Source organism: Formica exsecta, unplaced genomic scaffold (genome assembly GCF_003651465.1).
Source record: "Formica exsecta isolate Colony F162 unplaced genomic scaffold, ASM365146v1 scaffold690, whole genome shotgun sequence".
Classification (NCBI taxonomy): Eukaryota; Metazoa; Arthropoda; class Insecta; order Hymenoptera; family Formicidae; genus Formica; species Formica exsecta.
The window spans coordinates 177,840-193,667 of record NW_021853456.1 but is presented as its reverse complement, the minus strand read 5'-3'; the positions used below and the strand labels follow the sequence as shown (position 1 = coordinate 193,667).

The 15,828-nt window shown below is 47.2% G+C and overlaps 1 protein-coding gene across 6 annotated transcripts in view; it reads right to left on the bottom strand.

Moving 5' to 3' along the window:
- The window catches only part of LOC115243135 (dachshund homolog 2), a 198,405-nt gene that overhangs the window by 35,611 nt on the left and 146,966 nt on the right, over positions 1-15,828 (bottom strand). For all 6 annotated transcript variants that reach the window (XM_029819883.1, XM_029819878.1, XM_029819879.1 and 3 more), the window contains one exon: positions 8,361-8,444. In XM_029819883.1, the coding sequence (XP_029675743.1) occupies positions 8,361-8,444 (84 nt within the window). The remainder of the gene's footprint in view (positions 1-8,360; positions 8,445-15,828) is intronic.

The following is a 15,828-nucleotide window of genomic DNA, read 5'->3' as shown; positions in this document are numbered from 1 at the left end:
GATACTGATGTTCAAGAAATCGCTTAGAGTGTTAAATATACAAATTAAACTTTATGCTTGACCGTATATATATACATATACATATATATATATATATATACATTATATATCTACGTGTGTACGAGTGCTATACGAGCCTCGCATACGTATACACAAATCCGCGAGAAAAGCCGGAGCCACCGCCTATTTCCCGGCGGAGCGCTCGTGTGCGCTCGCTCGCGTAAATAAGCTCTCGCGTTTTGTTCCTTTCTTTCATCGTCTCGCGCACGCGGGGTATATATTTTTCCCGTCCGCCTGCCGGGAATATTACGCATCGCGCACACTTGCCCAGGTAACCGAGAAATTCATCCCTCCGGCGTGTCAGCCTCGCCCTCGCAACCGTCCAAGTATCATCGGCCCCGGCTCATGTTCGGAAGCGCACTCAGAATTCACCGAACTTAATTTCCCTTCTATGAAATACCGTGACGCTGAAGAGGCGAATTATGAGATAAGTTCACCGACTCGTTTTGAAAGAGAAAAAATAAATAAGTGGATTAATATTATATTATATTTCTCCAATAATTATTTTTCCATTGTAGCTATGATCAGCTGCGCATGTATCGAAATGAACTGCTGAAGCAAGGAGAATAGAGGGAGGGGGGTCGCGGTTCGCTGCCGCGTGAAAACGGTGCCCCTTTGCCGGCGTGTATTTCTGATCCGCACGTATGTACGCGTGATTGTCGCGCTATCGGCGCGTTATCTTTAGTACAGCGCGAAGATATCCCAGGGTGAAAGAGGAAAAAGTCTGACGCAAATACCGTTGGATAACGATTCCTCTTCGCGAGCAAACCCCTTTGTGTGTCGCGCGCGCGCGCGCGCGGGAAGAGACGAGCTCGTCGCGTGTACTTCTTTAAAGAGCGTTCTCTCCGCTTCGCGATCAGTGATCATCCGTAATGCGAGGTGGCGAGCGAGGCTTGCCGTAATGGCTGCTGCTGCTGCTGCTGCTGCTGTTGCCGCAGCGGCAGCTGCTGATGCTGATGCTGTGCGTCTATTTTTACGGTAAGGAGGGCTGGCACCCATGACGACGACGCGTCCAGCGCGCCGCATCGCATCGGCGTGCGCAATGTATAAACGCCGCCCGAGGTCCATCAGCGCATTAACAATTATATTACGGAAGCTCACTGTTACGCGCGAGCGAATTCATACGCGCGTGCCTCCGGGCGCCGAAGGAGGGCCGGGGAGCTAAGCACGGAGGGGAAAAAAAATGCGCGCCGCGAAAGGAGAGAGATCTATGTATATAGCTCCTCCTCGTTGGATTTCCATACGTTGTGGTTTTATACGATAGATTGAAACGTGATATAATTTTTTTACGGTGGAATCTTGGATTATGTCGCGTTCTCGAAAGAAGAAATAATCAATTTGGTTGCACTTTTCCGTGAAACGAAATTTCATTATTCCTCCTTGTGTGTCAGTTACGACACTCGACAGTCGCTTTCATCTCTCGGATTCGTAGTTATTAACGGATCTCGGCACCCTTTCCCGGCTTTCCCTGCTTTGCCCGCGCGAGACAAGGACCGAAAGAAAGACGACGGAAGGGCGGTTTCGGTTACCCTTTGGTCGCGTCGTAACAGTGGGTGCGATTTAATTTTTTCTCTTTCTCCTTCTCTCTCCCTCTCTTGCGTGTCCGAGAGACCAGTGTCATATTCACGAGGTCGTGGCCGGGCAAAGCGAGTGTCGTGGCTGGTCGGACGGAGGGTCGTGAGAGCGAATTCAAGGGGGAGGGGGGAGGGGAGGAGTATTCCTACCGGTGTGTCGGAGGACGGGAACGGGCAGGGGTACGGAGAGGGCGAGTAGTCTAGGCGAGACTTAATTAAACAGCGGGCAAAGCCAGGTTAGTTCACAAAGTGACCGCGGCACCTACCAACCCCTCTCTCTCTCTCTCCGCTTAGCGGACGTAGCTGTTACCATCAACTCCTCGACTCCGGTGCAGCTCGGTGGTCCTGGGACACACGGTAACCTCGCTGAGTTCTGCGAGGGAAGACCGAGGCACGAGCTTGGTCACCTTGATTGGCAAGACGAACATGGATCGCTCGAATAGCTGTCCGAAATACCGCTTCAAGAATCCGATTCTGGAATCTATAACGTGGCCAAATTGAAGTTTCGTCTCTCAAAGTAAGCACGTTCGATTGACAAATTGGTGTTCTAGAGAAAAAGGTCTCCCCTCTTTTCTAGATTCTGAACTTTCCGATGATCGCATCGTTGAATTTGCGAGATGAACGCGGAGGTGGTCCAGCACCGGCGACACCTTTGACGTAGCCACGTAATCCCCGCGCCTGGTTCCTGCCTCACGTTGTCGATGGGGGTGGGTTAGCGAGCAGGAGGCGAGGGAAGGGTTTATTTTCGCGGGGTAGCGTTATACAGCACTCGCTGCTGGCTGGCGCACCGTCGCCGTCCAACGTTCTTTTTATCTCAAAGCCGTTTCCCTTTTGCGCCTCTTCTGTATTCCTCAATTTCCAATGAGTCGGAATACGACATGAAACGCTAAACTGCCACAAAGGGGGTAAGCCGATGAGCGCGGTCGAACCCTTTGCCCGGTCTTTCTCTTTCCCCCCCTCTCTCTTTCTCTCTCTCTCTCTCTCTCTCTCTCTCTCTCTCTCTCTCTGTGCGCCTCTCTCACCTCGCGCGCGTTCTCTTTCGCTGCTTTCCTCCCCTCGCACATCTCCCCTCCCCTCCCCCCTCTCTGTTCCGTCGTCAACGACGGATCGGGGTGAAACCTTTCCTCTGCGCTCTCTTTGAATTCTTTGTCACAGTGCATTAGATACGCTCTTGCCGTGTCATTATTTGAAACGGGAGTACACAGAGAATTATGCGACAAAAACGGCCGCGCGGGGCATTCGGGAACGAACGGGGCACGACGAGCACCATCTCGTCGTCGTCGTTATTTTTGGTACCGTCGTCGCCGTTCGAAAGTTCGACCTTTTTCGAGCGGCGGGGCCTCGTCGTCCGTTTCGCCTCGCTCGACATATTCCACGCTCTCATTTTGCCGGCAATAGCAACGCGCGTTCTCGTTCCACTCGACGGGCTAATACCCTCCAACTTCCGGTATGAGCGCACCACCCGCGCGAGTCTCCTAATGTTTGTCCACTGCGGTGACTTCGCTCAATGCGCAGTGAACAGGATCGACATCGCGCTCGGCGAGGATTCAATGAATCAGAATACTCGCGGTGAGAAAGATGAGGCGTTCCTTCGTATGCGCGCAGAAGGGTGATGGTCATCGGCACGTTTCCGCGTGTGTGAATTTGTGTGCGTACGTACGTGCACATCATACGTGCACATCAACTGACGGGGGTGAGCAATGTTGCGTCCTCCACTCTGGTTTTACGTAGCTACAACATCGAAGAGGGTTCCGTCGATCGCTATAAACGTACACTTCAAAGCGAATCAGCTGCCGTTACGCACGAGGGCGTCGTTGTCACGTCAACATTGTCATCGTCGTCGATTCTTCTGAGAATTAGCCTTCGACTCGTGGCAGAATAAAGAGAAGAACAGAAACGCGTCTGTGTTAATATCGTCGATATGATTTTTTTTTATTAAGGCACATCGTTTAGGATATCTTTGCAAATTCTTCTTCCGAGAAGAAACGATTAGTTCGATAATAATACGCCGAATCATCCCGACACGGCGATGCCGTCGACCCGGCATTCTCGTAATTTTATTTGCGACAAGCCAATCGACCGTGCGCCGACCTACTTTTCACGGTCCTCATCCCCTCGATATTTCGCAGTCGTCGCCACGCTAGCGTGAAATCATTCTTAGTCGTTCTCTTCGTCGCGACGTTGCCGATCGCGGGACTTCGTTCGTCGCCAGGAACGATCCGGTGAACGAACGAGAGAGGCATCGAGAGACACAGCTCCGGGGGACGACGTTGCCGCGTGGGCGGCGCGGCCGAGCAGGGGTTGAAGCGCGGGAAAGTCCCTCGGGTCCCAATTACACCGACACCCGATCCCAGCATTACGGCCCGGCTAATTCGAGGGGAGAGTCGTATATAAATCTCGGCGAGTTGATTGTGCAGTTTCAATTCCGTTTGTCGCCCGTACGACGCGGGAGATAACGCGTCGGCAGGTCGTTACAGTTACTTCTTTTTTTTCACCGGAGAGATTAATTCCGCATTAGAGCGACGCGACGCGCTCGTTCGATCGAGCGTGTCCCATAACCGTAACCGGATACGATTGAGCGTAATGTTTGTCATTGGAGATAACTATCTCGTTGCGTATCGAAGATATATTATACTGTAAAGATATCTCCATCTAAAGATCGTTCCATCAGAATAATACGCGACGTTACATTTATCCGTAATAATTTCTTCACGACTTTTTCTATAAGAAAAAAAATTGCTTCTTATTTAATCGCAAAGATGACGAAACCGGTAAGCGCGACTTAATATCGGGACATGATTGATCGAATAACTGTCACGTGGAGCTTCTTTTTTGCTCAACGGCACAACTTAAGGTACTTAACAACGCACTTTTCATAGATTGCCACGAGAGTCGCCCACGAGGTAGGTACGAGGGGGTGTGAAAAGGCTTGAAAGGGGTGTTCCTCTCGGCGGGTCTCGCGACAAACGACTCGGCTAATTACAGGGAGGCCGCAGCTCCGTGTAAACCGGCGGTAAAGGCGGCTGTCGGTTCCCAGGCTTCCGCGGTTCCAAAGGTTTACGCGTGTCGGAAGCTTTTTGCTTTTGCGCAAAAATGTCGTTCGTTCATCCGAGGTTACGATACGACGGGACGTACCCGGCCAGAATATCCGCCAGAGGATCGAATCCAGAAGCCGTCGCGCGTTTCTTTACGTCGTGTTTGTTATTCTTTCATCCTTCGCGCGTAACGTTTCGATACTAATATTAATATTAGCGCAGACGGGTAAGTACCAGTCGCATACACTTGCCCAAAGCTCGATTTCATAATGATTCAAACGCAAAGTCTAAATGCGATCTTCCGCGTTTGCGTAGGCGTTGGAAAAAACGTGGGAAACGAGCTTCGTAAGCATTGATACTGGTTCTTCCTCATACGATTTATAGAAAAAAACAAACATAAAACAATGACGCCATTCCTGCGTTTTATAATCGTTTGACGTTTATGGCAAAAATAAACGAAATGAGAGTAGTCGCGTTTCTGTCATGAATCAGGCTTCATTAGATAATCGGAAATCAAAATGCGATTCGTGATCACGGATTTTCCAATTACTATCGGAGGATTGTTCACGAACAATCAAATCCGAATTCCAGCACAGAGGTTGTTGATCTTTCATATATTGTGACCAGAATTACGAGCTGCGTATTCGCCAGCTGCAAAAGGTCATCTCATTGTTCACCGTTTCAACAAAGTCGCGCATTCAAGTCTGACAACTTCCCCTGCCGTCATGATACCACCGAGGCAAAGGAAGCCGGATTTCTCGCCCCTGCTAAGATAATACGAACTCACCCACCCATCCACCCGGCAGGAGGTCGAAGATTTCAACCTTTACCGAAATGCCAAGCGGGGCTTTAAACGGGCTAATAACGTTGCTTCCCCCTCGACACGCCGTCGTCGTATCGCGTACGATTTCGATTCCGTGAGCACAAATTGCCCGTAGAATCACGCATAAAGCGAGTCTCCGTCGACGTCGTTGACACTCGCGTCTCTCGTAATGGTATCGTGTAACGAGAAGACGTAATTGACGAGACATTCATCCCCGGGGAACGACAAATTCCTTTCCGAATCGATATTGAATTCTTAATTAGCGTTACACTTTGCTGCGCGTATTTTTCAACTCGTTAAATGTTTTTATTATTATTATTACTCAGAGTTTACCTGACAAAAAATCGATTTGAGCGAATGCGCGCGCGTGGGCTGTTTCCCTGGTATTTTAAACTCCTGGCCGGATGGCTTGGCAGAGAAGCTTCGCGCACGTGTGCGTCGTTTCGCGGGGGAAAAAGGGGTGTGTAACGCGGAGTACTCGATCGGAAAAACTGCCGACGGATACGCCCTCGTTAAAGCGCCCCGAGGTCGTCGTCGTCGCCGTCGTCGTCGTCGTCGGCCGACGCGGCGGACGGTAAAGGTTGACACGGTATCTCTTACAAGGCGGTCATTAGTCGAATGAGAGGAGGAAGTCTTACGAAGTGCCTGCGTAAATATCCGTGGGACTGGCCGGTCATCAATCATCTTAGAATCCTGCGAGCCGCGCGAGCAGCTACGCACGAAATTATGTATCGCCTTACGTCTTCTCGCGACCGCCACGAGATCCGCCCTCAACAGAGACGAAATTACACCGGGGGCTTCTTAACGAACTATTATTTTTTACGAGGAAATTCCTGTTCTAACACTCCGCTCGGTATTTCCGATGTGGAATTGATACATTACCTTTGATGATATATTCATCATCAGCCATGTAAATACGGAGAGATGTAAGTAGAAAATAATACTTTAACCATTTTGAGAATTTCATCTATATATACTAAAAGTATTCTAAAAATATAAATCAATGACGACACACACGGGATCTCAACATCGCCGTTTAAGTGATAACGTAATGTCGTACGCGTGCGAAACATGCGCTGAGAACGCATACATCGCTCGCACGGATAAAGTTATCGATAGGGCGCACAATGCGGGCAGACTATTTACTATATTTGCGATATCATAGGGCGAGTAATGGTTTCGCTTGACGTTACGGTCGGAAGGACGAAGCAATAGGGGAAAGAAGATGAGGGAGAGAAAGAGAGAGAGAGAGAGAGAGAGAGAGAGAGAGAGAGAGAGAAAGAGGATGGATAGGATATTCCGTGAGACTGGCTGTCATATTCATGTATTGACACCGAGCTGGTTGACTAATGGACTGCTGTTGTCACAGGCTCGTGTTACCGCGAGGGCCTGGCCTCGCCGAGTCGTTTTTCCTGAGAATCGACCGAAACTCATTCGCGTCTATACGTTCGTCTCGTGTTTATCGAAAATTCCAACTTTGTGCGATTCATTTTAAACAACAATATCGAAGAATTGCTGCATAATCGAATATTTTAATTTACGACATATTCTCGTGACTATTGAATTTATTATCACGCACATCTCGCGCTGCGAGCAATATTTTAATTGCATTTTTTTTCTGAGGCGTGGTTACGCCAGTTTTTACCGAGAGACCATTTCATTCATTATTCTTGAATAGAATAGCATGGCGCGTTTCGTAAAGCCACGAATATGGCGTGAGCGTTCTTCCCGACTTTTACATATTTATCGAGTCTCGCATTGTTGTCACGTCAGACGAGACGTCGACATTGTCGAGCCTCGAAAATCCGCGATATTATATCTGCGAGCGGGAACCAAAGATCCAGTTCTGATCCCCGGCGCGGACGTTCGCGTTCATGAAGGCGAATTGAAAATCTGCGTATTTAATGCGCGTTCGTGAAAAACTATAATAAATATAAATAAAACGAGTGACTGAAATTTTCGATTAAAGCGACAGTAATTTCATAATACGGTATGCATTCTCTTCTGTCAACTCGTCAACTTGCGATTTACGTGAATTCGAATTTAGTTGGGAAATTTTACAGATAAAGCATTAAATCGCGAGAGTCCTTTTACATCCTTTTTATTTGTCCGTTTTCGATATTTTATTTCACGCCACGACACGATCGGTTTTTGAATAAAATTCACAAAATTCTCATATTTGGAAACATGATAATCCAAAATTATATATGTAAACCAAGAATTATGTCGAGAGAATCCTACTAAATAATATTTCGAGAAAAGGATCAAGAATCGTAGCCATAAGTCGTAGGATCGAATGACTGATTAAAGGGAAATGGACTACGCAGCGGTAACTATTCTGTTTCAGTTTGACATTTGATACGAGCTCGATTAGGCGATCGCGGTCTTTGGTCCGATCTCGCTTTCCTTCCATTAGGCCAAAAGACGCCGAGTCGAAGGCGAATCTGAGGGAACGTTAAGGAGAGTTACGGGGTTTAAGTCGAAGACCGCCAACGTAGAATAATACGATAAACGCAGAATTGACGGACGGACGCAAGCTGAAACTTTAAAGCGCAGAGTGCGGGCTCTCTACGGCTTTTTGATTTATCGGCGAGTATATAAGCCTCGCTTCGAAAACCCGCTCGAGGCGCTCGATGCGCGTCCGATGGGATTACCGTGTGTCGCGAATCGCGCGCACGGCCTGCCCATTAATGTATGTGTATGTGTGTTGCGGCCAAGTCAATTTTCTCAAAGCTGTAAATGCGAGAGAGGCGGATGGTTAGGTGGCATCTCGGTAAACTCGGTAAACCGGCAATCCCGATTCGGTGCAACTTCGTAAGGGCACACCTCTCGCGATTTCGACGAAGTAAAATTGACTCCTGTACTCACCTCGCACCTTCTGCTCGTCTTGTAACTGCCGCTCCAGGCTGTCCTTGACCTCCCGCTCCCGTAGAACGTCCATTTTCAGCTCGGCTGTAACACACGCAAGATAATGGAAATTTATTTAAACGTTTTCACGCACTCCGCCTTACGAGAAGAGGGCGACCTTTCATTCAATTCGACTCCTCGCTCTCCCTCTATCGTTAGTTTTAATTACTCGGTTACCTAGTTTGCGCGAGAATGCTTAAGACGACCGAGTGTCTCTACCCTCCATGAATAATTACTAGGAATGGTCTCATCTACTCGAGACTTTGTCAAGGATACTGAGTCTCCGGCCGTAAATTTTAGAAACGCGAAGGATTTCAAGATCAACTATAGCCAGCGGTTAGTTTGACAATAAGAGTGTCCTCTACCCATTTCTCTTTTCTCTCTCTCTCTCTCTCTCTCTCTCTCTCTCTCTCCTCACTCTTCTACCATCGTCCGAGAGGTGCTGCTGGAGGATATCGCACGGTTGGCTGAGTTCGTGATTAAATCCAATGTCGATGGGCAGACCAGAGCTCGCATAGTTACCTCTAATAGAATTATATTAAGACATGGAGATCCCGTCTCTCCATCCCGCCTCCCCCTGCTTCTTCAACCTCCACCCACTTAGTCCATGTTTCGCGTACTACTACTTCGCGTCCCCCCCGCCCCGCTTTCCTCTCTGTCATCGACTTGCAGAACTCCCCTGTTCCCGTGGGAGCCACCGCGCTAAATTAGCCATTTCGAATCTCTGCTAGAGGGTCGTTAGGACGAGTCCAGAAACTCGTCGAACGGCACTAAGAAATCTGTGCGCTACCACAGGGCAACATGGTGACCAATGTTCAGTCATTCATGCGGGGAAACTGACGCATTGAGATGTAAGAGTAATCATATAAATGAGAAAATTAGAGAGTACGTGAATGTATATGAGCGACGTCTCAAAGTGCGGAGCCTCGCGGAAAAATTATATGTACTTCTTAGTGCTGGAGGGTGCGCGAAATCACTTTTCAGACGGTAACATGATAAAACGTTTCCGGGCTTTAAATCAAGCAAGCTAATTCGTTTTAACGAAAGAAAAGTAACGCGGCAAAAGGGGCTGCTTCTTTGCGCGCGATGGAGCGCCCTTCTCTCTATTTCTCTCTCTTTTACCTTTGGCTCGCTCGTTTTTCGAATTACATTGGTGGGTAATGAGCCACGTAACTCGTAATGTACGTCATCTCGCAACCGATCGGACGATCCAAATAATTTTTCGTTGTGCCATTCACAGGAGATTATTATAAATTAGAATCGAGGGAATAAAATTGGACATACTGAAAATGACAATTACAAGGGAAGAGACTTTCAAGGAAATAACGTGCTTAATATCCATCTATCTCCATTTCTCACGCGTGACGTTTTCATATCTCATCGAGGAAGTTTAATAAAATTCGAAACAACGTTTTAATCCGCTTATCACATTTCGCAAGCTTTTAAAAGACTCTTTCGCAGGCCGATATACATACATACGCCATACATACCGTCGCATTAGCAGCAATTATTTTCCGACCCGGGCTCTCGTCGTGAATCCAAAAAGTTTCGCGACATACGTTCAAGCCGGAGCGAGACGGGAAAGACAGAGAGAGAGAGAGAGACCTGACGGAGAATCAAGCCGGTAGATTAGGGTAGGGCCGCGTCGTCTCAGCAGTCTGCCAGCAATTTGAGAGCGTTTGCGAGGTCCATTAACGGCGGTAACTCTTCACGACCGGCCGCCACGAAGATTCAATTTGAATGCTAACCAGAATAGGAAGTTCGCGCCGGAGCCCGTGGTATATACGCCGGCGCGTTTCTGCAGCCCACTTTGCGATCGTTTAGATTATCATCTCCCGGTTTCTCTTTCTCTCGACGGCCCTGGCACCCTGGCTCCCATCCCCCTACCCCCTTTCCCGTATCTTCTACATTCTGTTGCCCCCCGCGCCCCCCGCTCTCCCTTGCCTCCGCCGTCGCTCTATCTCAAACGTTTCCGGGGATAATTGAACTTTATTAGAGATCGTCGTCGACGAAACACCAGCCCTTGCATCCACCCCGAGGCTTATTCCGGATCGACTTGATTCCAAAATGCTTTAACGATTACCCCGCTCGCGCTCGCTTATCTTTCTCTCACTCGCGAAAACGCCTTTCAAATCTGTGCAGCGACAAACGTCCCTGTCGAGAGTATTGCCTCTGTTTCTTTGACGATACGTTTTAATACGATTGTCTTTTTTAACCGGTATAATACAACTTGTCTAGGAATATATTCTTCAGAGTGTTCGGAGAGATTATATTATACTCTGAATTTTAATCTTTCCTAAGAAACAGTCGCTACGCCATCTGCGAAATATCTCTTCGCAGATCTTTCTTCTCGTGGCGCAAAGCAGGGCACGAATCTCGCGGGCGGGGGCGGCTGGAAAAGTTTGTCGCGATGGAAAAAAAAAAAAAAGAACTGGAAATCAATTATGCGAGCTCGGCACGGCGCTCCTCGCGCCCGTGGGAGAGGAGCGACCTTATTGAAATTTGGCTGCGGGGTCGTGAGCATTAAAATTGCAGGGATTAATATTAGCCGTGGTGAAAAGCGCTTTACGCTTTCCTCCTCGTAAGGAAATGATACCGACGCCGCGCCGCTTATAAAAGCCCGGCCCCCGTTCTATCATTCTTATGTCAATTAGACGAGCCCTAATCGCGAACCCGGCTCATAAACCGAGAATTATATCTTTAATTTTAGCGGCCGTATTCAGACGCGCTTGCGAAACAGAATTCTGGGATCGTACGCGCTTCTTCAACCGCTGCGGGCGAGACCGCTTTAACCTCGACAGATAGATGGTAATTAATGACGAGAACTGTCCGTCGGTCAATTTCGTTTCCGAGTCTGACGTACGAAGAAATATATGCAGCGAACGAACCGTGGCGTATATCTTTACATTAGTATTATATTTCTATGCTAATTGATGCCGGATCATCCTTCTTGTGCATCCAAATTATGCAAAGATGTAGATATATGTACAGATTAAAAAAGAACAATTAACATTTTAGTGAAATTATTATAATGTCATTTCGGAATTTTTCCATGACTAAACATTACAATTTTTTGTTTTTCTGTTGCATATAGGTGCGGTATATTTTTTATACGCGTTCATACGCACCTCTCTCATACGCCATCATTTGATGGTACTACCTGACGGATGCCAGATTTCCTAGAGCCGTGCTCGTCACGATTTACGAGTTTCTCGCCGGATGGCGGACGATATCGCGAGCGGACCTAGAATCGCTAGCGATAATAATTTTCACGGTGGCGCGAGCACTCGCGTAGTAACAATAACGGTGCAACGGAACGTGCATGGCACTGTTACCGGAGCGATTCATGGTTATTGATTAGTATATACGGTCGCAGGAAGACGAGAGAGAGAGAGAGAGAGAGAGAGAGAGAGAGACTGCGGTGTAGCGTTCACAAGCCCCGAGGGCTTGTACCACGACGCGGTGTATGCACACGTATACACACACACACAAATGTGTATATACATATGTATATATATATCTCGCATATACGTAGCTGTACGCGACGCTAAGATATTCGCAGGGCCCTCGGGCGACCCTCAGAAACAACAATGTCAACTTGCCCGGCGCGGCCTGCAATCGTTTGAATAGTATAATGTAGTTTTCGTGTTATACAACTCACTCTCCTTCGTATACGAGCGTCTAGCTGAGCGCCTTCGAAGCACGACCTTCCACGGGTGAATGACGCGCGGAGAGACGCGAAATATTTACGAACGAAAGAGACGAGGCGACGGGACTGTATAGGGAGGGAAAAGGTCTCGAGACCAGCGCGAGATTGGCGGGTATTTATGAATTTAATTTTAACGGATCAAGAGCAGTAATAAAGCGCGGGTAGGAATTAACCGCCGGATTATTTCGGTAATTTACAGCCCCGGGGATCGCGCGCGTCTGGTATTCTCTTATTTGCATTGCGATATCCTCGGGTACGGTCTTGCGTCTCCCTTTCGCTAAATAAGAGTCTTTGAAAAGTTTTCGTACAAAGTTTACACGACAACATCTCTTTTCTCCCGTGCATCTTAATTGTACGCGCAATCTCGATTTCGCGTCTCGATCGTATTTCTCAAAGGGGCTCAAAGGGAAAAGGTCTCGAGACCAGCGCGAGATTGGCGGGTATTTATGAATTTAATTTTAACGGATCAAGAGCAGTAATAAAGCGCGGGTAGGAATTAACCGCCGGATTATTTCGGTAATTTACAGCCCCGGGGATCGCGCGCGTCTGGTATTCTCTTATTTGCATTGCGATATCCTCGGGTACGGTCTTGCGTCTCCCTTTCGCTAAATAAGAGTCTTTGAAAAGTTTTCGTACAAAGTTTACACGACAACATCTCTTTTCTCCTCTTTGCATCTTAATTGTACGCGCAATCTCGATTTCGCGTCTCGATCGTATTTCTCAAAGGGGCTCAAAGCTCATGACGAACGCGAATTTCATAAATTTCGCACCCTAATCCTCATTAATCCCAATGTTGCACTATTTGCCTACGAGAAGATCCGTTGCGTGACGTGGACCCCGCGGGGGCGTCGACCCGCTGGAAACGAGAATATTGTTGTTTCTACCCTTGCACATATTACAGTCGAATAATGATTAAGTATATACTCGACGAATTAGTCCTGTCCTCCGGGCATGAATCCTTCGCGGGAGATTCCATGCGCTGAACTTTAATTGTCTGCCGATGCCAACGATATCTCATAGCCTTCACGATCTTTCGCGCGAATAATGTTATAAACGAAATTCAGATTTGTCATTATAATCAACTTAATTAAATTTAGTATAAATGCATTCATACAAAAACATACCGCTCCAATTGTGGATTAACGAGCATATCACTATTCGAGTTTCCGCGATAATATAAGCGTATCTTATCGCTCGGAATGCACAGAATGCCGGATTGTCAATAATAATTAAAACTTTGTCGCGCACTCGGCACAGTTTGACTCGGCGAAGCAACAGCGCAGCCAATAGTTATCCCATGCGGATTACGGTCCTTGGCTAAGGGCTACAAGGGTTTCTCTCCTCCTACGGGATTTAAGACGGACTTAGCCCTTGTTCCGGTCGCTGACCACTTTGCCTCCCATTAACCATTAACGGATCTAACGAAAATAGGATTAGATCGCAGTGGAGCTAGCTCTTCGAGTTCGGTACGCACTAAAACTGCCGGTGCACGTAGGTGGCGTCGGATTTCTTGCCCATAGCTTCATTGGCAGATTATCGAAGGTTCCTGTCTCGTCCTATCGAGAACGCGGAGACGAGGCGCCTCTTCTTCGCCGATTATTTTCGCACGAACGGCGAATCAACGCCGGCAATCGGTTTTGTTTCACGATTTATTGCTTCCCGAGGATCGTTCAAAAAAAGATTATCCTCATAAAAAGTGTCGAGATATCTTGGTTTTTAAATCATGATAATTCATGAATTGATTTATCACAGAACTTTGTTCAAAGTGCGTTAACTTATTGCGTCGCGATTACACGCAGATAATAATGTGTATAAACGAATAAAATTTATCTTGTAATCTCTTTACTATGTAGTTTCGGAAACGAGAAAAATCTTATTTTTCCTCCACATCCCCGTGTAATTTTTATAATCTAATAAAATACATTTTTCTACTCCATTTAAGTTTAGAAAATCAATTCAATAACATGAATTTTCTGCTAATAAAAATAAAAGGATATAAAGTCTGCAAGTCTATTGGGAGGGTACAAAAAAAATTTAAATGATTTCTATTAACTCTTATAGACGTGCAGATCCGCGCAATCGATATTTCGTCGTGGGTACGACATATCTCGATGCCTAAAGTACTGTCCGCCCAAACTCTCACTCGAAGATATGCCGAAGAGCGTTTTCGCGTTTCGAGATAATCCCATTCTCGTCCTCCTTCGAAGATAGATCCTACGGGATATCCGTCGGAATTATTGCACATTCGAGTTACACGCGAACAAGGACTTCAAACTTTATCGATCCAAGAACCGTGTTGATATTAGACCGATAACGTCAACGAGCGTTTAGTTACGAACTGAAACAAGAGCTAATTTCTTGAATAATTTAGCATATGATAATATTTCATGAGTAGTTTATCTTTGAAAATTAGACAGGGATATAATTTGATATGCATGAGTGAAAGAATAGAGGAATTATTCCTTTGAAAAGAGTCTCAAAAAATACACTCGATACGTATATTTTCGATTCTTCCGCATTGATAGCTGCAAACATTATTGATTTTCATGTTAGATCAAGACAAAGTTGAGAGAGAATCAAAGGTGAAGAAAATACGCGTATTTCTCCGACTGACACAATCTGCAAAAGCCACTGGCCATTTTCATGTTCACCTTTTGCTCTTCTCCACAACGAGGGATTGGTTCGCCGCCACATAGCTGGATCTTTATCATTATTACGACTGTCTGTCCGCGCGTGTGCATGCTATGGGCAGCGCGAGACATTAATGGCTCGCGATCGTAAAACCTTTGGTGCCCCGGCGGGAACGAGAAAGGAGAGAGAGAGAGAGAGAGAGAGAGAGAGAGAGAGAGAGAGAGAGAGAGAGAGAGAGAGAGAGAGAGAGAGAGAGAGAGAGAGAGAGAGAGAGAGAGAGAGAGAGAGAGAGAGAGAGAGAGAGAGAGAGAGAGAGAGAGAGAGAGAGAGAGAGAGAGAGAGAGAGAGAGAGAGAGAGAGAGAGAGAGAGAGAGAGAGAGAGAGAGAGAGAGAGAGAGAGAGAGAGAGAGAGAGAGAGAGAGAGAGAGAGAGAGAGAGAGAGAGAGAGAGAGAGAGAGAGAGAGAGAGAGAGAGAGAGAGAGAGAGAGAGAGAGAGAGAGAGAGAGAGAGAGAGAGAGAGAGAGAGAGAGAGAGAGAGAGAGAGAGAGAGAGAGAGAGAGAGAGAGAGAGAGAGAGAGAGAGAGAGAGAGAGAGAGAGAGAGAGAGAGAGAGAGAGAGAGAGAGAGAGAGAGAGAGAGAGAGAGAGAGAGAGAGAGAGAGAGAGAGAGAGAGAGAGAGAGAGAGAGAGAGAGAGAGAGAGAGAGAGAGAGAGAGAGAGAGAGAGAGAGAGAGAGAGAGAGAGAGAGAGAGAGAGAGAGAGAGAGAGAGAGAGAGAGAGAGAGAGAGAGAGAGAGAGAGAGAGAGAGAGAGAGAGAGAGAGAGAGAGAGAGAGAGAGAGAGAGAGAGAGAGAGAGAGAGAGAGAGAGAGAGAGAGAGAGAGAGAGAGAGAGAGAGAGAGAGAGAGAGAGAGAGAGAGAGAGAGAGAGAGAGAGAGAGAGAGAGAGAGAGAGAGAGAGAGAGAGAGAGAGAGAGAGAGAGAGAGAGAGAGAGAGAGAGAGAGAGAGAGAGAGAGAGAGAGAGAGAGAGAGAGAGAGAGAGAGAGAGAGAGAGAGAGAGAGAGAGAGAGAGAGAGAGAGAGAGAGAGAGAGA